At 34.5% G+C, this 25552-nt stretch overlaps 1 protein-coding gene across 2 annotated transcripts in view; it reads left to right on the top strand.

The window, feature by feature from the left end:
• HTR2C (5-hydroxytryptamine receptor 2C) overlaps positions 1 to 25552 on the top strand; it is a 293407-nt gene that overhangs the window by 122079 nt on the left and 145776 nt on the right. For both annotated transcript variants that reach the window (XM_002763170.6, XM_035289637.3), the window contains exon 4: positions 3462 to 3775. In XM_002763170.6, the coding sequence (XP_002763216.1) occupies positions 3462 to 3775 (314 nt within the window). The remainder of the gene's footprint in view (positions 1 to 3461; positions 3776 to 25552) is intronic.

Consider the following 25552-nt stretch of genomic DNA (forward strand, 5'->3'; position numbering starts at 1 on the left):
TGTGCATCACCGTGGCCCATCTTGGGTGTGATTGTTGTGATGATAGTAACAAGCACGCAAGATTCCAAGAGTGCTAGAGCAAACAACTGGGAGAGGAAAGAGTGAAGGACAGTGATAAAGAAGAGAAAAACTGTTGGGTATGGGAAAATGAAATGACAAGTATTCCTACCCCATGAGCCTGTGCCAATTTAGTATATAGCCATTTGTCCATATACCAAAGTATAGGGCTGCCATAAAGGGCACCAGATTATTCTGCTATGAAATTAATTAAAGAATTCACATACATTTTTTAAAAAATTCTGTTGAGAGAAACAAGAAACAATTCCTGTCTTCTAACAATGCCCATTGTCCTAGGTCATACAAAAACTCAGTAAGTTTTAAATGTATTCATCTTTTTAAATTAAATTATTTTGTTTATCTACTAAGAATGTAAAATTACATTTTCATTAAAACTTTAGTAGCAATGAGTAAATCTTGCATTTCAGAGAGAAATTTTGACTTTCGTGTGTTTCCTATGAGATTCCTATGAGCTTAAAAACAATTAGCATAAGCTTTAAGAGCAAGACCTAAATTACTACTCTTTTGTAAAAGGACTTTATAATTTCACTGAGCATGTATTAAAAAGTATGTTTAATTATAATACAGCCAATTCTTCATTACAAAAGTGTAGAATGAAGTGTTAACCTTTAATAAAAATTATGAAATCTTGTCCATAGGCAGTGCTCAATAAAAATGTATTAAACTGAATTTAATTGAAACCAGGAAAGTGAAGCAAATAATCTTTCAAGATTTATCTTCCCAAAACCTAAAATGCAATAAAATAAAAAATAAAAATAAATTTAAAAAAATATTTATCTTAACACCATTACTTTATTTTGTATTTAACAATAGATATGTTTAGATCTGACAAGACTACTTCCTTCAATAATTCAGCATTTGTCTCATGGATTTTTTAATTTTGAAAAAATATTTCTGACCGGTAAAGATAGGCTAGATAACTACTTGAAATAGTCCAAACCCAAAGATACTCAAATTCATAATTTGACATAATTTTTATGTATGTTTTTGTTATGCACAATTTTGTCCTGTACTCCTCTACCATTTTTAGAGACATATGAAGGAATTTTGATGTTTTCACAATTTACTTAGAAAATTTGAACCAGACTACATATTCCCCTAGGACCTTATTCTATAGGTTTAAGGATAAATATATTTGTCATTCTGCAATCAACAACTGAAGATGCAGTTTAGCATTTGAGATCAATTTTTGTGGGACTACTTGTCATGATCATCAGCTAACTTAAAACAGAACATTGTTTTTTAAAATGCCAGGAGGACAAGTGTCTCATCAACTAGGCCAGAAAAGACCCTGGAAAATGTACTCGATTTAAGATTACTTTTCTGAGTCCAGTTCTTCACACATAGACATCGTCTCGAAATAAAATCGGGGCTTAAATTATCCTGGCAAATTTTGAAATACCTGAGTTGGGATATAGCAACCATAAAATACTTTCATTTAACTATGAAGGCAGACAGAAGGTAAGTTCCAGCATTTACTGAGGGCCTATGTTTGACATGTATCATTTAATTTTCACAACAACCATTTGATAGAGATCATCCTTGCATAGATGAAGAAGTTGATGTTCTGATAGATTAAGTGACTGGTCAGAAATTATTGAGGTCATATAGCCAGGACATTGGCCAAATGCCACATGCAATAAATACAGTGACAGAGTAATCAAAGCTGAGAGCAACTAATTTGCTTCTATTTATTTGGTCCTTTATTTCAATAATTTTTGCTCATATTAATCACAGACTAATTATGATATAGATATTGGAATCCTGTATTATTTTTGTCTATTTTCTTTGTTCTGGGAAAATAATGCATTTGGAAGAATTTATCAATTACTTTTCATTATTTGATAAGAATTACGATTTCTCTGATAATGGTAGTAAGCAATGAGTCAATTAAATCACACATATATTTTCTCTGCCTGGAGATACTATCTTCAGTTCAAAAAACAAGTGACTGGGATAATGACATAAAAATACTTAACATGTTAAACACATAGACTGAATGCTATATCATGTGTTCCATCTCCCTAATTTCAGAAAGAATCTTCCTTTGACTATCTTGCATAGAAAACAATATAGCATATATTGTGCAACCAAAGGGAATTTTATTCTCTATAAATAATATCAAAAGTTGAATAACCACTACATATAGGAAAGGCATCCTCATGTTGGTGTTTAATATTCATTAAATAACTATTACAACACATGGAATAAACATAAATCAGTCATTCACAGATAACATTTCTTGGTTTTAAGCAGGAAATGTTGAACATACTAGGCTGTCTTGTCTATTTATTTAAGAAAAAACTGTGTAGCTTTATCAGACATTTTAGGAGCTTACACTTTGAGAGAACACTTATGTACATAACTTGAATAAATCTCATGTCGCTGGGGCCGGATAATAATTTAGAATGTGCAAATGACAACCACATCTATCTCTTGCAATAGCCTGCCACCTGGCCTGAAATTCTTACTGGTAGAATATACCTAAGGATCATCATGATAAATGTACATTTTAAATGACTTAAGAGATTTAATTCCCATGCATGAAAAGTCACAAATCCATGCATTAATCATCACCACAAATTATTTTCTAGCCTAGAACATGGTCCAGAAAATATAAGACAAACGTTAAGAAACAATTGAACCTGCATAGTATCACTTTGCAAATGTGAGAAGGTAGAAAACGCTCTAAAAAGAAATGAATCGGTATTTTTGTCAAAATCCACTGTACCTCTTCCAGACACTTGCCTGAAGTTGGTCTGATGGTAACTTAATTCCTTCTCAGCTTTGGATCAAAAGATGGCAACTTCCAATTTCCTTGTTAGGGTAATGGATCCTTTAAGAAAAATCTCCCTTCATTCTGTTACCAGCTGTCTCAGAACATATCTAAAGGAATTAGTATTTTAAAAATATAAAGAATAGGCTATTACAGCAAATCAAGCAATACTATGGTTTCAGATCGCAGTAGAAATTTAAAACATAGACTTTGAAATCAGTGGGACCTGAGTATGGATCCTGACCCCACCACTTACTGGCTGTTTTGGCTTGAAAAATTTACTTATCCTTTCTGAACCTCACTCAGTCTTCTCATCTACATGTTAGATATAAATTGGAACTGACATCATGAGGTCATTTAATAACATCAAATGAGATTATACACATATGCTTCAGCAAACTAAGTGATTAACTCATGATAATTACTAAATAAAAGTGTTTTTTGGAGAGAAAGAGGAAATACTGAGATTTAATTAAGAGAGTAGAAATGATGGTGATGATGATGATGACAATGTTCCTTGAAGAAGCAGTTGTTTTGCATGAGAAACATATTGTATATAAGCAATATAACATGTACCTGATTGGTTTTTTTTCTTCTTAATTTTCAGTGTGCACCTAATTGGCCTATTGGTTTGGCAATGCGATATTTCTGTAAGCCCAGTAGCTGCTCTAGTAACTGACATTTTCAATACCTCCGATGGTGGACGCTTCAAATTCCCAGACGGGGTACAAAACTGGCCAGCACTTGCAATCGTCATAATAATAATCATGACAATAGGTGGCAACATCCTCGTTATCATGGCAGTGAGCATGGAAAAGAAACTGCACAATGCCACCAATTACTTCTTAATGTCCCTAGCCATTGCAGATATGCTAGTGGGACTACTTGTCATGCCCCTGTCTCTCCTTGCAATACTTTATGGTAAGTACAATTTTTTTCACTTTTCAATCTCATATTATGTTATAAGTTTGTGCCAGTTTGTGTTATAAGTTGTGTTATAGTAAACACTCATAAAATTAATTATTTTACTTGTAACATCTGGAAAAAGAAAAAAGCAAATTGTGTGACAGAAGGAATTGGATGTATGTATCATATTTATTAAATAAATCAGTAGCAGTCTTCAAAAAGCAAAACAGACATTTTATAATGTACTAAAATCATACATAGTTGCTTTCTTGCTTAGTGTCTTTTTAAACAATGAATGAACAGTTAGTTGCCTTACAATGTGTACTGAATGGAACAGTAACAGAAACATCTTTCAACCCCTGTGTTCTGGGAAGTACACATACCTACTACCATCTCTGATACCAAGAAGGAAAAACAGGCTCATCCTCATTAATAAATATATTTTAAGAAATCCTTTTTAAAGCTGCCAAACTAAGTGCTTGGCACAAAGTAAGCACTCAATAATAGATATTCTTCTTGTTGATGGAGTCTATGATTTGTGTTATTAGACAAGAGATAGCAAATTAATTACTAAGTATTTAAGTGCCAGTTCACATTATCACTATAAATATTCAGGCATTGAAAGTTTCAATATATTGATTTTAAAGAGGTTTTTAAATTTTTCTTTTGATTTTCTTCCATCCCTTCATTCTGTTCATTTTAACCTAAGGTTTTGTTTCTAGCTAATATTTATGATGAACAATCAAAATTGTTTATGCGATTCTACAAATGATCTTTACTAGGATGTTGGAGAGCCCAGTTTGAATTTAATTGCTAATATGCTTATCTCGCAAAGAAGTAAAATAGACTTCCAGTTGTCTGGAGTGTATAATGGAATTAGACTAGAAGAAATAATATTGAAAGTGTATCTACTTGTTGAATCTTAAAAGAAAATAAATACATCTAGAAAATAATCTCTCATGAAATATAAAAATTAGTTAGCCTGTTTTAAACCTACAGCAATAGTAGACTATCTTAATAGGTATTTTATAAAGTGTTCTCAGAAAATATGCCTTTCTTATTCTTCATCGAGTTTCAGTGATGTATTGCCCTCAAAGGACCAGTATTTTATCGGCTCAGTGGGCATTTTAACACTCTGTTGCTCCAAAATTAAGAAAAGGTTACTAGAATGAAGTGAAACTGTGATTTAGAAAGTATACTTTGTTCTGTTGTGTCTGTTTTGCCAGCTTCTCCCTTTAAAAAAAAAGTGAGTGGCCAAATAATGGTATTAGCATAAATCCAAGTCTCTTAACATATCTATTTTCCTGCCCAAATAAACAAAAAACAATAAGAAAACCAAAAAAGCCTACACAATACCACCATTAAGTGTAGGCAACATTCAAATTTCAAATTACCTGTAAGGAGAAAAACAAACAGGAAATCACAATGAACTATGTATTAGGCTCTTACCCCATGCTGTTATGTAGAAGAAGAGTATTCCAGGAGAAACAGCATGAAATAAACTAGGGGAAAGCTATTAGGAAGCCTAAGATTGATCTAAAATCATCACAAGTGGAGGGGCGTGGTGACTCATGCCTGTAATCCTAGCACTTTAGGAGGCTATGGCAGGCAGATCACTTGAGCTCAGGAGTTTGAAACCAGCCTGGCCAACATTGGGAAACCCCAGCTCTACAAAAAAAAAAACAGAAAAAGAAATACAAAAATTAGCCAGGGATAGTGGTGCTTGCCTGTAACCCCATCTGATACAGAGGCTGAGATGTGAGGATCATCTGAGCCCAAGAAGGCTGAAGCTGCAGTGAGCCATGATCGTGTCACTGTACTTCACCCTGGGTGACAGAATGAGACCCTGTCTCAAAAAAAAAAAGATTAAAACTATCAGAAAATTCGGAATAGAAGGGAAGTTCCTCAACTTGATAAAGGGGATCCACAATTATCCTTAAGCAGACATTGTACTTTACGGTGAAAGATTGAATGATTTCACCTGAAGTTCAAGAATAAGATCAGAATGTCTACTTTCACTACTCTTATTCAACAACATACTGCAGGTTGGAAAGAAAGGAGTAAAACTGTTTTGTTTAAAGATAATATAATGTCTACATAGAAAATCACAAGGGATCCACAAAGAAGCTCCTAGAAATAATACAGCATCCTGCTTCTAAAATGGCCCTGAATGATCCTTGCCACAATGATCCCCTCTCTGTTGGTGTGAGAATAGAGCAGAAGTGATTGGATGCTATTTCTGAGATTACATTAATAAAAGACTGTGACTTATTTCTTGCTTGCACTTTCTCTATTGCTGGCAATCTCTCTTGCCCATTCACCTGTTTGCTCTGATGAAGCAAGCTGCCATGTTGTAAACTGTCCTATAGAGAGACCCACAAGGCAAGGAATTGAGAGAAGCCTCCAACATCCAATGTGGATCCAAGGCCTTCAACCCAAAAGCCAGCCAGTTATATGAGCCACATGAGTGAGCTCACTGAAGTGGACTTTTCTCCAGTTCAGCCTTAAGGTGACACCTTGGCTGACACCTGTCAACCTGGCTGACACCTTGATTTTAGCCTTGAAACATGCTAAAGAAGAGTATATGATATGACCCGATGCCTGATTCACAAAAAACTGTGAAATAATTAATGTTTTCTTAAGCTACTAATTTGGGGGATAATTTGTTATGCATTCACAGATAACTGGAGTAACTATTAAGTAAGTTTAGCAAGCTCTTACAATGCAAAGCCCAGTAGCGATGGGAATTGGAAGTCAAAATTTAAAAGAGTCCCATTTATAATATCATAAAAATCATAAAATCGTAAGTGTAAATCTACCAAATTATGTGCAGTACCTGTGTGCTACGATCTTCAAAACACTGATGAAATAAATTAAAGACCCATATAAATGGAGAGATCTATTCTGATTATGGATTAGAAGAATCAATATTATAAAATGTCATTTCGCCCTCAAAGGATCTGTATATTCAACACAATTTCAACCAAAAATCTCAGCAGATTTTTTTAAATTAAAAAGCTGTTTCTAAAATTTATGCAAAAAGGCAAAAGAACTACAATAGCTGAAACAGTTTTGTAAAACAGCAAAATTGGAGAACTCATAATACTGGAATTTAGGACTTACTGTCAAGCTACAGTAATCAAGAAGAATGGTATTGTTGGAAGGAAAAGTACATATATGAATGGATATAAGTAGAGGATCCAGAAATCCACAAATATAAGCAATTAATTTTTGTACTAAAAGACATTTCAACAAAGAAAGAATAGTCTTTTCAACAAATGGTGTTGGAAATCCACATTCAGAAAAAGAATCTGAATTTATATTTTATACCTTATACAAAAATAAACTCAAAATGGAATATAAAGCTAAATTTAAAATACAAAACTACTAAACTTCTGGAGGAAAACATAAGAAAATCTTTATGATATTAGATCATAAAGATTTATGATCTTAGGTTAGGCGAAGAGCTCATACCTATGACATCAAAAACTGCAAGCCATAAAAAGAATGGGTAAATTGAACTTCATCAAAATTAAAAGCTTTTGTTCTTTGAACAACAGCATTGAACAAATGAAAAAAAGCCACAGATTGATAAAGAATATTCAGCAGCAATATATGTAGTAAAGAATTTGCAAGAACTGTCAAAACTCAAAATAAGAAAAATAAATGGCTAATTAAAAAAAACAAGTTATTTGAACAGACACTTCACCAAGGAAGATACGTAGCTATCAAATAAATATACAATAAAATGTAAAAAAAAAAAAAAAAAAAAAAGCCACTTGCTGGGTGTGGTGGCTCATGCCTGCAATCCCAGCACTTTGGAAGACCGAGGTAGAAGAATCGCTTGAGCCCAGGAGTTCAAGACCAGCCTGGGCAACATTGCAAAACCCCATCGCTACAAAAAGATACAGAAATTAGCTGGATATGGTGGTGCATGCCTGTAGTCCCAGCTACTTGGAGGCTGAGGTGGGAGGATGGCTTGAGCCCAGAGCCCAGGAGGTTGAGGCTGCAGTGAACTGAGATCGCACCACTGCACTCCAGCCTGGTTGACAGAGCAAGACCCTGTCTCAACAACAAAAAAAGTACTTAAGAGTCTTACAGTAGAGAGGCTCAAAAGCAGACAGTTACCCTGCAATATGGCAAATAGGATGAAAGAGAACTATAGGATCAAAAAAGGTGGTCAGTGTAGTGTCAGAAAGCTTCCACAGGAAGTGACATCTAAGTGGGGATCTAAAAGACAGGCAGGAATTAACCTCATTACAATCTGAGTGACAGAGTGAGACAGTGTCTCAAAAAACAAAAGTGAAAACCCAAAAAACATTTGTAGTAATTAACCGAAAGGATAGTTATCATATATCTTTAAGGAAAAAAAAAATCATTGCTGTTCTAAATCTATTTTCCTTATACACTGAAAACAACCCTCAAATTGCCCCTTACCATTACATGATATTTCAATATATATGTTTTCATTCATAGAGCTGCTGTTTGCAGATTAAAGATAGGTTATAAATATGAGCTCATTTAATTCCTATATAGATAACAGACTTTAAGGCTGAAGGTAGGTGGTAATGAAGACTTGAATTTTTAAACATTCTTATTGGTTTAGGAACTCAGATCACACCCATTTTTCTTGTGGTGGATTGGTATGTTTTTGTCTGAGTTGATGCATCTGTGTATAAGTGCAACTACCTCAAGAACCGGCTAATTTAAACAGTACCTTCAGAGGCAGTGAAACGTGAATCATCATTCTACCCCATTAGTGCATTTCAAGTAGCAATGAACTCTTGAAAAAAAAAGAATGATAAAGAATTTTGCTTCTGCTAAATTCAACTTGAAAACACTGAAACTGTAACATTTACCCTGTCATTGTTCAAATAATTTTTTCCAGCTTTCTTTTCCCATCCTGTTAACCATGTCATTGTGTGTGTATTTGAGGTGTCACATTTAATCTGTTCTGTCTTCTATTACTTTGAAGAAATTAGATATATATCTCAAATCTTTGTAAGTAAATCAATTACATAAAGATATATTACTCAACTATCAACACTGTCTAGAGATTAGTCTTTTAAAAAAGTTGTATGTAATTATTTGTATGTAGCTTTGCAGGAAACTACAATAATCATAGCTAACAGTTGCTTTTCCTCACGTGCCAGGCACTGTTTTAAGCACTTTACAGGTATTTGATCATTTAATTCTTACAAACCATATGATTTAGTTTCCGTTGTCATCCATAGTGTATATACAATAGAACAGAGGAAGAAGTTTTCTTGGTAATTCACAGAAGGCCACATAATTCGTATATTGTAGAGCAGGAATTTTAAACTAAGGCTGTGTGGCTGTTGAACCAACGTTTTTAAACACTACAGTAGATAGCAGAGAAAATATCGCCCTCTTTGTCAAAGAGACAAACCTAAGTAAATACCTACAAAGAAAGGTAGTAGACACAATAAAAACATCAACATGTCCAGTTTTAATCAGACAGCAAGTTCATACACATAGGAGGAGGAGGTAATGAGACTGAATATGTATGAAATTATTGGATTAGAGCTGGGTAAATATAGTTCAGGAAGACTTCACAGAGATGGTGAGATTGGCCGAATTTTGAAGAAAAAGGTTTCATTGGAATTTGAATGAATTAACATGTCAAGAGCTTAGCAGTTGTTTTCACTGTATTTTTTTTTTCTTGGAGATGGGGTTTTGCTATGTTGCCCAGGCAGCTCTCAAGACTCCTGGGCTCAAGGTTATTTTAAAATTCTCACAAAAACGTAACATTATAGACTTGAAAAGTGAAGATCATTCATTTGGCAATCATTTATTGAGCACCTACCTATACCAAGCAGACATCTAGGTTCTGTGTCTGGTGCACAAAAAAAATTTCTGCCTTCATGCAGCTTACTTATTTCTCATTTAGGTAATATGTTGTCCAGGGTCACAGGATTAGACTACTAGACAGCAAAGTCAAAATTGGAACATAGATCTCGCTGATTATAACACTGTTCTTGTCATTGTAGCATGTTAACACTCAAAGTTTACATTTAAAAGGCAGGAGAAGATTTTGGGGAGAATGTGGGACATGTAAGCTTAATTAGAGGAAAATTAAAAGTCAGATTGCTCCCTAGAATGCCAAGAAGGTAAGTATGCTGTTTAAAGAAATGCTTCAAAATGGGCAGAAATGAAGGTAATTTTGTGAATTGGATCAGTGCCTCAAATGTTCATTCGGTGTCATTTGGGTACTTACTCCACAATATGCTTCAAAATGACTATTTAAAAATAATGAGGCCTTTGGGTGTCATTGAGGTACTTAGTTCACAGTATACTTCGAAATGATTATTCTTGCTCCCATAAATATGTAACTTTTTTGCAGTAGTGTATTTCCACAATGACCTCCGATCTCTAGTTTGAAAATATTGTTATTGCTATAATTTTCTTCCCCCTTCAAATTCCTACTCACTCCAAACTTCTGGGAAGATCGGCTATGGTAGGATTCTTACCTGAGTTCTACTTTTCATTAACATAGAAAAAAAGCAAAAACGAAACAACAACAAAACAGAACTAATTTCAAAAAGACTAAGACCATTAAACTTAAGATATACAAGCTGAGACCTGGGAACAGATATATCAGATATATAACAACGTCTTCAAATTGCTAATGCAAGTGAGCATACACTATTAGATGTATTAATGTTCAGACACTTTTTAATATAATGATACAGAAACTCTCAGGCTTTAGCTATTTAGACCATGAATAAGTTAGAATGAAATAAATCACTTAAATCAGTAATTTTGGGAATAACACCTTAGACAGCACATATTTATTTTAGTACAACAAAGGCATGCACAAATAAGAAAAATATTTAAATATATTTGAAAATGTACTATGTAATTTGTGAAAATCTCAATATCTTTTATGCAATAAGCTGCATTTTTACTTACAGCATTATTATTTTTTCTTGCCATTCTTAGAGTATTTTCAGATCCCCTTCCAAGTCACCTAGCAAGTGTTCTCCAGGTACCCTTTGATTCTCTCAAAAGAAAAGCTCATGCCTTCTGGTCCACTGTACCAGAATTTTAAGGCTCATGATCCATAACTAATTGACTAGTGCAATACAACGAAGAATATCATAAACATAGAGTAGCTGACAAAGCTCTATTTTTGCATACAGACTGGCAAAATTCCCGAGGGGTATTATAATGCTGCATTTAATTAGCTACCACCAAAGTCACAATATCACCCTATTCCTCACGCAGCAGAAGCCAACCACAGATGTTCCCATCCTTTGTTACCAGCTTAGCACCTCTTCTTTTCGTCACTCCCAGTTGAATTGCTAGTCAGCTTCATCCACAGTCAACTTTAGGAACCCAAGAAATTGTTTCAAAATATTTCTAAGTTTCATAGTAATAATTAGATCTCCTAGGCTCATCTAAAAAACAAAAACAAAAACCTGTTTTTAAACTTGTATTGTTATATAATATTCGATAACGATTTTAAAAATACATGATTCAGGGACAAGATGGAGTAGACTCACTTTTCCCTGATGATCTCCTCTGAATACAACTAAATAAATAATTTGAGAGACATTTATAAAAAGGACTCTGAAAGTTCAAAGAAGATGAACTGGCTGGGGAACTGAGTACTTGAAGAATGACATTGTAGTGACTTCCCAATAGTTTCTTTTTTATCTCCAGTATGTCTTGGTCTAGGTACTGGAGAGGCCTGCAACTCAGGGTTACTAACAGGTATAGACAAAACCAAATAAACCAAAGCATGGACTTAGAAAATGACTCATATTCAGTGATAGGGTGGGCTTATCTCCCAGTAGTAGCAGAAACAGTCCTGGGTGCAAGACAGAATGCATTCCCTCTAAGATTAAGGCGAGGATGTCTATTCTCACCACTATTATACAACATAGGACTGAAAGTTGTTTTAAGTCACCAAGTCTGTAGTAATTTCTTACAGCAGTTATAGGAAAATAATATATGTGTCTTCCTTTGTTGGGTAGCCATCACAATAAGGCAAAAAAAAAGGCATATGATTAGAAAGAAATAAGTAAAACTGTTCCCATGTGCACATGATGTAATTGTTTTTGTAGAAAATCTCAAAGAACCCACAAAGAAATACCTAGAATTAGTGAGTTCGACAAGATCACAAGGGTACAAAATCAACATGCAGAAGTCAATGACATTTTTATATTAACAATGATCATATAGAAACTCAAAATAAAATTCAATATTATTTACAATAACTTAAAATATTTAGGTCTAAATGTAATAAAATACGTGTGAAATTTGTAGTTAATGTTACAAAATGTTGATACATGAAATCAAAAACCTAAATAAATCAAGAGACATACACTGTTCATGGATCGGAAGAGTCAGCATCATAATGATATCAGCTCTTCCTTTATTAGTTTGTTAGACCTCTATAAGAAACTACCACAGACTGGGTGGCTTAAACAACAGAGTTATTTTACCAAAGTTTTGGAAGCTAGAAGTCAGAGGTCTAAGTGTCGGTAGAATTAGTTTTTTCTAAGGTCTCTCTTCTTGGCTTTGTAGATGGCCATCTTCTTCTTGTGACTTACACATGGTCTTCCCTCTTTACTATGTCTACTTTTCTTCTTAAAGGATATCAGTCATATTGGATTAGGGCCCACCCTAATAACCTCATTTTAACTTAATCACCTCTTTAAAGGCACTACCTCTAAATACAGCCATGTTCTGAGGTACTGGGGTTAGGATTTAAACATATGAATTTTAGGGGGACAAAATTCAGCCCATAACACGTCTCAAATTTATTTAATGCGATTTCTATCAAAACCCCAGAAAGGATTTTTAGACATGATCAAGCTTGTTTTAAAATTTGTGTAGAAAGACACAGGTATGTCCTTGAAGAGCTAAAACAACCTTGAAAAAGAAAAAAGTGAGAGGAATCATTGTACCTGATATTAAGGCTTACAAGACAGCTTTAGTAAGCCAGACAATATCATACTGGCAGTGGAAAGAACACAAAGACCAATTGAACAGAACAGAGAATTCAGAAATATACCCACATAAATATGTCCAATTGATTTTTGACAAAGGTGCCAAAGTAATTCAATAGAGGAACAAATGGTACCAGAGAAATTGGTCCTCTGTTGTTAAAAACAAATGAACTTTGATCTAACCTATATACCTTATACCAAAATTAAAACAGATCATAGACTTAAATGTAAAATGCAAAACTATAAAACTTTTAGGAAAAAAATTGCAAAATTTTCAGATTCTAGGGCTTGGTAGAATTCTTAGATTTTGACAGCAAAAGTTCAATACATAAAATTTAAAAAGCTATAAATTGGACTTTATCAAAATGAAAAACTTTTGCTCCACAAAATAGCCCTTTAAAGGAATGAGAAGACCATCTGCAGAAGGAGAGAAATATCTGCAAATCAGAAATCCAACAAAAGAAGAATTCATTAGTTTCCCGTATCTTCTGTAAAAAATTCCATAAACTTGATGGCTTAAAACAACAGAAATTTATTCTCTCCCTGTTCTGGAGGTCAAAAGTCTGAAATCAGTATTATCAGGCTGAAATCAACTTGTCTATAAGGTCATGCTCCCTCCCTCCAGAGACTCTAGGAGAATATCCTTGCTTTGGGAATTTTAGATTCTGGTGACTACCAGCATTCTTTGGCTTGTGGCCACATCACTCCATTCTCTGCCTCTGTAATCACATTGCCTTCTTCTCATCTTTCTGAAATTTGCCTCTGCTCCCCTTTTATAAGGATACATGTGATTGTATTCAGGGCCCACTTATGCAATACAGAATGATCTCTTTATTTCAAGATCCTCAACTTAATTACCTCTGCAAAGACTCCTCTTTATTGCCATACAAGGTAACAAAGGTTCCAGGCATTAGGACATGGCTATCTTTTTGTGAGTAATCTTTCACCCTACTATAACTAGTATGCAGAACATATAAAGAACTCTCAAATCGCAACAGAAAAAAAGTAAAAATTTGGGGTCCAAAGTGGCTCCCGCCGGAGGTCATGGCACTTGCGAAGGCGAGGTCATCAGTTCAAGGCTAACCTGAGCAACCTCATAAGCTCAAACTGATTGGAAAAAAAAAAAAAAAGAAAAAAGAAAAAAAGTAAAAATTTATTTAGATAATGTGCAAAAGACCTAAAGAGACATTTCATTCTACAGAATATAAAAGATGTTTGACATCAATTATTAGATATTAAGGAAATGCAAATTTAAACTACAGTGAGGTTTTGTAAATCCTAAAACTTTTAAAGATCACTTGAAGCCAGGAGTTTGTGACGGGCAACACTGCAAGATCCTATGTCTATAAAAAACTTGAGAAAATAGCTGAATGTCGTGGTGTAGTCCCAACTACTCGGGAGGCTGGAGCAGGAGGATTGCTTGAGAGTTTAAGAGTGCAGTGAGCTGTGATCAAACCACTACCCTCCAAGGTGGGCAACAGAGCAAGACCTCAAAAAACAAAACAAAATAAAAACCACCCAAAACCACTATGAGATACTAGTCCATATCTATCAGAATGGCTAGAATAAAAAATCATGACAAAACTAAATTCTGCCAAGGATGTAGAGAAACTGGATCACTCATGCATTGCTGATGAGAATGTAAAATGGGACAGCAGTTTTGGAAAACACTGGCAGTTTCTTACAAATCTAAACAAACAATTACTAAATAATCCAGCAGTTGCACTCCTGGGCATTTATCCCAGAGAAATGAAGGTTTGTATTTACACAAAAACCTGTCCACTGATATTTATAGCAGCTTTATTCATAAGAGGCCAAAACTGGAAACAACATTTAACAGGTGAACAAACTGTGGTACATCCCTACCATGGAATACCACGCAACAATAAAAAGGAATGAACTACTGATTCTCGCAACAACTTGGATGATTCTTCAGAGAATTAGGCTGAGTGAAAAATGCCAATACCAAAGCATAATATGCTCTATGCTTCCATTTATAAGTCTTTCTATGACAAAATTATAGATATAGACACCAGGCTAATAGTTTCCAGGATTTAATGATAGGGAGCAGAGAAGGAAAGTGGGTCTGGTTATAAAAGACCAACAGGATAAATCCAGTCGTGTTAATAATGTTCTGTGTCTTGGCTATATCAATGTCAATATCTTGGTTGCGCTATTTTACTGTAATTTTTCAAGATGTTACCATTGGAGGGAACTAAGTAAAGGCCACATGTGATCTCTCAGCATCATCTCTTGCAACTAACTGCATCTCTTGCAACTAATCCATACTCACCTTTAAATAAAAATTTCAATTAAAAAATGTATATGAAAGGCATGTATAAGTTGTGAAGCAATCCAGACTCATTTCATACTAAGACCTGGAACTTCCATCTCTCAGGGTACCTTGATCTCTCTAGTGAGGAAATATATATATATATATATAAATGTATAATAATACATATATATGTAATATAATAATACTGGCAGCAGAAAATAGATACTATAGACAAATTGCTATTATTTTAGAAATTACATCCTTCAATGAGAACAACGTTTATAACTAATGTTATAAAAATTAAAAAAAAACTGGAGTAAATTGTCCTTGTCATTATTCTATTATAGATTAACACAGTTTTCAATTAAATCATGAAAAAGAAACCCTATTTTCTATAAATAATATTCCATAGACTGCCACAGCACCACCAACCCCAAATTTATATTTCAATCACATCTCATATATTTCCAATATAATTTTAATTTTTTGTGACCAGTTTAGCCACAACTTCATAATCTTCAAAAAAATAATGAAACAAAAAAAAAACCAGGAGAACTCCAAAATGTATAAGGCCAAGCTGTCTTTACCTTTTCTTTGTAAATTCTACTGCAGCCAAACAAGTACCTAAATTGTTCAGGTAAACTGGACATTCTGTGCCTATGAACTCAACTTGAAATTCTATAGTGATAGGACTCCAAAAAGCCACCCGATAAAAACTAAAATCACTGAATGTTTATATTCACCAACATAAATTTTTTTCCTTGTGTGCTTAAAATGACCAATGTATAGGTATCAAATAGTTCAAATGTGTTTAATTGAAATTTTGCTAACAGGATTATGTTATATTCTACAATTTCAATTTGCAGTCACCATTTTATTATTTAACAAAAACAATACCTAGCCTCAATATTTCTGCTAAAGCATATTAGGAAACCACCTCTCTACTTCTTGCCAGCCTACTAAGATTCCTGTAAAGAGATAGGATTGTGTTCTCCACATTGTAAGGTTAGGAGAAATAAAACCTTAGAAAACACAAACACACATACACACAAACACACACACATGGAAATAATAAGCCTTTGCTCAGCCACATGTTTATGTAATCCTATGCCTCTTTCTTCTGTAAACAGATTTGCTACTCAAAGTTTTAATAATAATGATCACACTCATACATAGTGAAATTACATCAATTTATTCAATCCAATGTACACAATTGAATATTATCACATGTATTTTGTTCATTGGAAAAGACAATGTGTTATCCCAGTTTATTTTGGTTTTTAAACACCAGTATATAAGTCTCAAAAGGAAATAACATTTACAATAATGGTGAATGTCCAACTTAAAGGTGTCTGTTATCTGGTTGGGCATGGTGGCTCATGCCTGTAATCCCAGAGTTTTTGGAGGCTGAGACAGGAGGACCATTTGAGGCCAAAAGTTTTGGAATAGCCTGGGCAACATAGTGAGACCCTTATCACTACAAAGAATTTAAAAAATAGCCACACATAGTGGCATGCCCGTAGTCCCAGCTACTTAGGAGGCTGAGATGAGAGGTTGAGTTGAGCCTGGGAATTTGAGGCTGCAGTAACCTATGATCATGCCAATGCACTCCATCCTGGGCAACAGGATGAGAACCTGTCTCTTAAAAAAAAAGGTGTTTTGTTATCTGTTAGGTCTTTCAAAAACATGTTTTTTTCTGAGATTTTCAAGTATATAAGCCTTCTATGCCAGCTACCCTTTAACAAAACAGAAGAAGCACAACTATTACTAAACAAATTAATGCTCCATTAACAAGCAAATCAGCAATGGAGAAAAAAGAACACATTTAAACCAAAATCAGTACTGATATGTAGTAAGTATTACATTCATACACAGATAATTGGACTTACTGCCCCATGTTAAAGATTCCATCACAAAGTGCAAAACAATTATTAAAAATCTGGATGGTACCCTCACTTTGGAAACTGACAGTCATTCATAGACACAGATACATTGGGAGTAAGGAGAGGGAAGCAACTGGAAAAATATCCTTTCAAGTAATAAGCAAAAAGCAACAGGCAAAAAGAAATGTTAACTATTCAAGTCAATACTTGCCAATCTATATAGCTTTGCAGGATTAAACTGCAATTTCTTATTATTATTACACATTTCTATGTGGTTTTGAAATGGATGTTCCACAAAGGAAGCATCCTCCAGCAAGTTTCTATAGCCTTCTTCTTGGGTAATTTTTGCCTACCAATATTTGAGGCTACAAAATGAAAGTAATTTCTTTTTCAAAGCAATTGGATTAATTTATACAAGTACAGGGAGTTGACTCTTGAACTTCTGATTCTCTATCTATACATTATCATATAGTATGTGCTACTGAGCACTCATGATGCTTTCATACGTGTTATTTAATTTACTACAATGGAAATACACAATACCACATCCTCTTTTTTTTTTTTTTTTTGAGACAGAGTTTCACTCTTGTTCCCCAGGCTGGAGTGCAATGGCACAATCTCGGCTCACCACAACCTCCGCCTCCTGGGTTCAGGCTATTCTCCTGCCTCAGCCTCCCGAGTAGCTGGGATTACAGGCATGCGCCACCATGCCCAGCTAATTTTTTGTATTTTTAGTAGAGACGGGGTTTCACCATATTGACCAGGATGGTCTCGTTCTCTTGACCTTGTGATCCACCCGCCTCAGCCTCCCAAAGTGCTGGGATTACAGACTTGAGCCACCGCGCCCGGCCTTTTTTCCTTTTTTTAAAGACAGATTCTTAGTCTGTCACCCAGGCTGGAGGGTGGTGGCATCATCACAGCTCACTGCAGCCTTCACCTCCTGGGCTTAGGCAATCCTCCTGCCTCAGCCTCCTGAGTAGTTGGGATCACAGGTGTATGCCACCATGTCCTACTAATTTGTTGTTGTTGTTGTTGTTATTTATTTGTAGAGATAGGGTCTCACTGTGTTGCGCAGGCTGGTCTCAAAGTCCTGGGATCAAGCAATCCTCCCACCTCGGCCTCCCAAACTGCTGTGATTACAGGCATGAGTTACCACATCTGGCCCACATCCTCTTTCTAATAGCCATAATTTCTTTTCAGACAACAGCATATTTATAATCATTTGCAAGATCTCAACCAAACTAGACATACAGAGGATATAGGAGACATAGGTTTCTTACTTCATTACTAGCATGCAACCCACGCAGTCAAACATCTGTGCCAGAAGTAGATTTTAGTTTACTTTGTTATGGAAATGCATTATGCATTTTTTCTTAATTAGAGGAAGTGCTTTCAGAAATTGGAAATTACAAAATGTAATTAATTAAAGCCATTTTAATGAATTAAAGCAAGTCAACACCAATATAATTTTAAGACAATTAAAATTCTTTATAGTTTTTTGCTTATCCTTTTAAGTTAGGGCTAGTAGTAATAATTACCTAAATACTTAATTTGAATCCTTTGAGAATGTAAATGTATTAGGCTTGGTTTTCTGTTCACCTGAATCAAAAAACCTGTGAATCAGAATAAGTCTGGTAGCTAAAATTCCTGTGGAAGTTATCAAAAGGTTGCTTTTTATTAAAACATAAGATAATCTATGTACAAAGTAAACTAACCAACTGGTTAAGTATGTTCATGGGAATTTGGAAGGATTTGAGTACTGGAAGGGAGAGAACTAAAATTGTTGACTAGTAACTATGTAAAGCCCTAGACTATAATCAACTCATTTCATCTTTACATTAAAAATAAATACATTAACTGAGAACATACTATTTCCCCGGGCATTCTGCAAAGAATTTCTCATGTGTTCACTAATTTAACTCTTCCAAAGGAATGTGTATTATCTATTTTTTCATATTTTAAATAAAGGAATGTATAGAAGAGTTAAGCAATATGTCCAAGACCTTAGAACGTTTCAGTAGCACAACTGATTATTAAGCATAGGCCTAACAAACTCCAAAGCCCTTGCTTGTAGTCATTGCTTCATGTTATATGTCACTCAGAATGCTCCTTTAATGAATAACTACATTAAAACATAGAACTGCCTAACAAGGCACCCTGTCCTCCAAAAAATTATTCTCTCTCTCTGTCTCTCTCTTTGTATCTCTCTCTCTCTCTCTCTCCATATATATATATATATATATATATATATATATATATGAGAATGAATTATCTTTGAAATTTAGTTATCCATTAAAATGGAATATATGTTTATAAATCTTTCTGAAGTGTTTCTAATTTTGTCTTCATTTCTTTTGAAGAATTCCTTAAATCCTAATCCCCTTTTGCTAGAGATGTATGCCTTTTTATTAAAGGTTGATATCATCAAACCTAGAGTCCAGAACTACATTTGGGAAAGAAGGTTTGGGACCAGATCTAGAAAGTATAGATCCATCATATTTTCCACTGTCATCCCTAGGCATTTTCAAGAATTCCATCAAAAGTTATTCTATGGAGTCTAAGTTGTCCTATATGTCCTAAACATATACAGTTTATGAAAATAAACATGTAATAACCAGAAACTCCCTGATTTCTTTGAAATGATTAATGAATGATAGAAGACAATCTTCTCATATATATTAAATACCTCCAAAATTTGTATAACTAGAATTCATTCTCAAAGTAAAACAATTTTCTTATGTGAATAAAGGTGGTACCACATCCCTAGATAGATGACATATCAAGCTCTAGGGCATTGGAACAAATTGTTCTAGTGGCACTTTGGCTGAATTTTGCCTGCAGATAAATTTTGTTTTGACTTAGCCAACACTTTTTAAACTTTATAATTTGAATCCCTTTTAAGAGTGAGTTCTAACCTTGCCGTGTTTTCTACCACTCCCCATCTTCTTAGACCCAGCTGTCCTACCCACTGATACTACCTACCTGGTTCCTAAAAGTGTTTACATTTGTGACAGGCATCAGAGCTGTGAGCACAGAAGAGATAGCTTTCATGTTGATACTGCACATTCACTGACTTGTTGTCCAGCCTTCCAGAAAAAGTATACTCATTTTCCACTAAGCACTTCTAGAAGTCCACAGGGGTTCTCATATATGATCATGAGCAATCAATTTTCATGATGCATTGCTGCAACTCCTCTGGGCTTTCATGGAGCGCACAAGTATCCAGCATCACCTCCCATCATTTACAGTATCTGCTGGGCATCCATCATCTGCCATGGGTATCCATCATCATTTGCTCAGCATCTGCTGAGTACCGCCATGTCTGTTGGGCATCCACAGTCTCCCACCAGGCATTGTGGTCTCTGTAGATGCTTTGCCATTTCACCACCGGTGCCTTCCATGAGAATGCTGGTTACCTCTCCAGAGTGCTGTCACCGAGGGCTGCCAAATCTACAAACCCTCAAGAGACCACATGATGCTGCATTTGTTTCAGTCTTCAGTGTACTTAGCTGTGTTCCTTGAGTAAATTAGGAAAATGCCCCTTTATAACTGTGGCACACTTTGTTATCTAAACATTGAAAAAGCAATACTTGTCCCTGTCCCCTTCACAGAGTCTCTCTGTAAAACAGCTATCTCTTATCTTTCTTTTTTACTTATGGTTGTCATCTACAGGGCTTACATATTCCATTGAGCTGATCTTAAGTCTATTTACTGATGCCTTAATTCCTGTCCTCAGGCATTCACCAAAAAACTTCCCTCTGAAAAGCTTAGCAGTAACTGCTCAGTCTTGTGTACTTGTATATACCTAGCAGCTACTCCTATATCTGGTCTTTTTTTTTTAAATGGATAAATGAAGGCCTCCTTCCCCTTTGCAAATCAGTTCATAAGGTGACATTCCTGGAAATTCCCAGGCCCACACATCTTCACTTGTGAATTATTACTTTGGGGTTGAAATATCTTCTCCCAATATGCCCTTTCCCTTTACCAATATCCTTAATCACTTCACTGTGGGCTATTTATCCTAGAGAAAAAAATTTATTTACCGGATAAATTTCAATTCTAAGTATGAAAAGAATAATGGCATCAGTATATTTAAATTATAATGCAGACGTCCTGATTTTTTCTTCTTATATCTAGAGTTTTCTAACTCTGGTTATCCTTTGCTGTTTCTCTCTTCTATCCTCCTTAGAAATGTACGAGTTTTACATATTAATTACTGGTTTAATTCTCCAATAAATACACAAAATAAATAAATCATGTAATTTTAGTTAACATTCCAGTTCTGCTTGCAAAAATAGTTTTCCTGCAGGCAGATAGGCAGCACTGTCAAAGCTAAATAATAACAGCCAACACCTGAGTTTTTGCTCAGGGCCAGACATTGTTCCAAGTGTTATACATGTACTATCCTTATTTAATCCGTAGAGAAAACAATGCACGAAAAGTTCAAATACTATCAGTGTTCTACTGCCAACTATGGGACACACCTCCTGCATTTTCTTCCTTAAGAGGAGACGTCCTCTGACTTCTGAAGTAAGATTAGAGTTTCCTCTGGAGTGTCCAGTACTGATGATTTGAAGATTCTCCTCATTTTTTATTTTTCTTCTTAAATCTCATTCCTTCATGGAATCTTTCTTTCTCTTTCTTTCTTTCTTTCTTTCTTTCTTTCTTTCTTTCTTTCTTTCTTTCTCTTGCTTTCTTTCTCTCCCTCCTCTTTCTTTCGTTGTCTTTCCTTTTTCCTTCCTCCTTTCTTTCCTTCTTTCTCTTTCTCTTTTTTCTTTCTTTCTCTCTTTCTTTTCTTTCCCTTTCTCTCTTTTTTCTCTCCTTCCTTCCTTCCTTCCTTCCTTTCCTTTCCTTTCTTTCATTCCTCTCCTTTCTTTCCACAGGGTTTCACTATGTTGCCCAGGCTGGTGAACTCCTGGGCTAAAGCAATCTACCTACCTCAGCTTCACAAAGTGCTGAGAATACAAGCATGAGCCACCATGCCCAGCCTTGGAAACTTTCAGTGATTTTTATATTATCTGCTAATGTGCCAATTCCTAGAAAGCTAAGTCTCAGCCCTGACATCATGGACTTTCCCCACAAAGCCTGTATGTCTATCCCAAGAGCCTTTTGACTGGGTTTAATGATGAGGGTGAAGGAAATGATTATAACAAGAATTATAATAGCTAACTTTAATTGAACACTTACTCTGTCCATTTATCTTATTCAATCCACACAACCAATGTGTAAGTACAGTTTTATATTTTTCCCACTTTGCAGATGAGATACATTGAGGTACACAATTTTACCTCATTTTAGTACCACAAAAGGCTAATATCCATCTTCATATCAGTGGTATTTAAAGGTCCCATTTTCCCAGCTGGCCAGAATTCCATATCTGCCACCGACCCATGGAAAAAAAAATACGTTGATTCTTGCTTCATGTCTTGATATAGCTCTAGAAACAGAGTAACATAACTAAGGAAATAGTCTTTTCTATATTTAAGGGTAACTTCTCCATGCCTTACTATAATACTAACAGTTAATAGTTGTTGGACACTTATTAGTACTGTACATTATCCTAGCTGATGCACATTGTTTTAGAATTATTGCTTTACTCAAAATAATTTTGTTTCAGTTCAGTTCAGACTCTATTAACACCCGCCTAAGGCAGTTTGAAGGCCCAGATTGTAATGCCTCTGCTATCATGCGATTAGAAATGGAATTAAAGAGAAATGGAAGGGATCATATCTTCAAAGACTTGAAGAATTTTCATGCTCATATGCTTCCAAAGACAAAAACAAGATGAATGGTAAAAGATATAGAAAGAATCAGCTTAGCGTTCGATAAAAGCTCTATCTTTCAAAGAGAGGACACCACCAGCCACCACTAGTGGTTATGCAAGGAATTTATGACTGGAATAAGAGCTTGAATTAGATTTTTTTGAGGTTGGCTTTTATGTCTTAAGATTCCATAATTAAGATACCTAGTTATACCACTTTGAACAAGTTACTCAAAATCTGAAAGTATCATTATGAAGGTATAAGTTTGGTGCTTTTCTCAATAGGGAAATGAAAATAAGAATTTCTATTTCATACAGTAGTGTTACATTTCATATGTGCTTTTATGCTCCTATAATCTTTATAATCAGTTTGGTTAGTCCCAGCAAGAGATCATAGATGAAAAACCTACTAATTAATTACATATTAATTTAATAACTCAGAAGACATTTTTTCCTTGTTGCCATCTAAGTGAACATTAGAAAAAGTTTTGCTTAGAATGAAAGGACTATATATCCATAATCCTCACTCTTAAACATTACGTGATAAATAAAAATAGCCTACTAAGCCTTTATCTTAAAGGGCAGTAACTCAATATTGAAAGATGTCTTTCATATGCCAAATAGATGGCTCAGGCCTGTAATCCCAACACTCTGGGAGGCGGGCAGATTACGAGATCAGGAGATCGAGACCATCCTGGCCAACGTAGTGAAATCCCGTCTCTACTAAAAATACAAAAATTAGTTAGCGTGGTGGCTCATGCCCGTAATCCCAGCTACTCAGGAGGCTGAGGCAGGAGAATCGCTTGAACCAGAAAGTCAGAGTTTACAGTGAGCCGAGATTGCACCACTGCATTCCAGCCTGGTGATAGAGTGAGCCTCGGAAAAAAAGAAAGAAAGAAAGAAAGTTCACATTTTTCTGTATATACGCCTAACGGAGTGCTTGAACTGTGTAGTAAATGGTTCACTGGACTAATCATTAAGTTAGTTTTTTTCTTTTCCTCTTTAGTCAAATTTCCATACTCCTTGTATGCTGAAGTCTGTTTTGTGTTTCAAATAAAACATATCAAAATAAAAAATATTTGCCATTTAGTTATTTTGCATTCAAAATACAGTAAATACAAGCTGCTTACTCAATGTTCACTTAACATCGAATCCCCAAAGTAAACATAATGAATTAAGTTTTCCCATGACCCAATGCCATTCTTTCTTTTTAAAGAAGAGCATCAACAAGACAATCAAGAATGAGACTGATTTTCCAATGGGGTTCTTTCACTGAGAAATACTTAGTAACATAGATATTGGAGATAGAATTTTTATTTTCATCCTGTTTATTTGTATTTTTATTCTGTAGTAACATGTTATGGGATATACAAGTCTTTATGGGAACATGTACAATTGCAAATTAGCCAAACCACTGAAGATTTTATATTGTTGTTTTTTATGTAATTGTAAGATCATGGCAATTGTGGATTTTTACTCTATTTACAATGAAGCAGAAAGAGTATTCTGAGTCAGTACTTAGAGTACATATAGGATAATTAAATCAGGCCATCTTCTGCAGAGCAAGAGGTTTTCTTATTCTAGATCAAGTTCGATCTTAGAACATAAAAGCCTTCACTGGCTAAGAAAAAAACTATTTTCTCCTCAAAATTCTGTAGAACAAAACTTGAAAGGGGAATTAATTCCCCTTTAAATGAAAGAAAGTGATTACCATTGTAATCAACCTCAGTGTTCTGTTGAAGGGCAATTGGAGTAAATAATTAAAATGACAAATTATGTCCACTAAACATTATAGTATAATTTGTTTGGATACTAATAGAAAGGAAATTGTTCAGTAGAAAATTATATAAATGCTAAATATTAATACATTAATGATATATTTAAAATGTGGTAGTTTCATAGCCTTTAGCATTAATTCTGGCTAAGAAATACTCTTTTTTAACTAAGTCTTTTTGATCAAATGACTCTTAAGTAATGTCATACTAATATTTTGATTTTGGTAAGTCACTGGTTATCTCTACAAACTAGATTCTCTTTTATAAATGACTAGCTTTCATTGTGTACCTATCTTGATAAGTATTTTAACCTATAACATCTCACTTAGCATCTACTTCACAGGTATTTGTGAATATTAAAAGGTGAATGTGAAAATATTTAGTAAATTTTAACTTTCTATACAATTTTAAGGTTATTATTATTTTTAGTATTACATTAAACCAAACCACTATCTACAAGCAAAAAGATATTATACATGTAAAAATATAAATTACATATTTTCACATGTACCAAAACAAATGTTCTGGAAGTAGTATATTGGTTCAAATATAATGTAATATAGTTTAACATAACGTAACATAATGTAACATACATGTATATTTTATGAGTTTAAATACAACAGAGTAAGGTAAGTTTCTTGTCATTTAAGTGGAATAGGAAAATTAAATGGCCACTTCCTCAAACTTACTTCATTGAAAAATATTAAGGCAATTATTGAAGACCAATGTTTTATAAACTCTTTAGCATGTAATACTATGACAAATTACTCAATTGGCTTTTACTATGGATTGTTCACCTGAAAGTTTCATTTTCAGTGACATAATATTGTTTATACATCATTGCAAGCTCTATTTAATTAGTTACATAAATGACTAAACAAAAGACGGCAACTGTAGTGAGAGAGTCTAAGACTGTACTTTATTGTGTTGCAAACTATTCTAACAATGAAATTAAGAGCTGTTCAATTTATACTTTTAAGTAAGCAAAAGGTCTTACAAGAGATTGCAAGTGCCATTATATGACACTTCTAGCCTTACCTCATGTTCCCTAGAATTTTTTTTTCAGACAAGTGTTAAAACTATTTGGAAAAAAGCAGTTAATTTGACAGTACACATAGGT

This window comes from Callithrix jacchus, chromosome X (assembly GCF_049354715.1).
Source record: "Callithrix jacchus isolate 240 chromosome X, calJac240_pri, whole genome shotgun sequence".
NCBI lineage: Eukaryota > Metazoa > Chordata > Mammalia > Primates > Cebidae > Callithrix > Callithrix jacchus.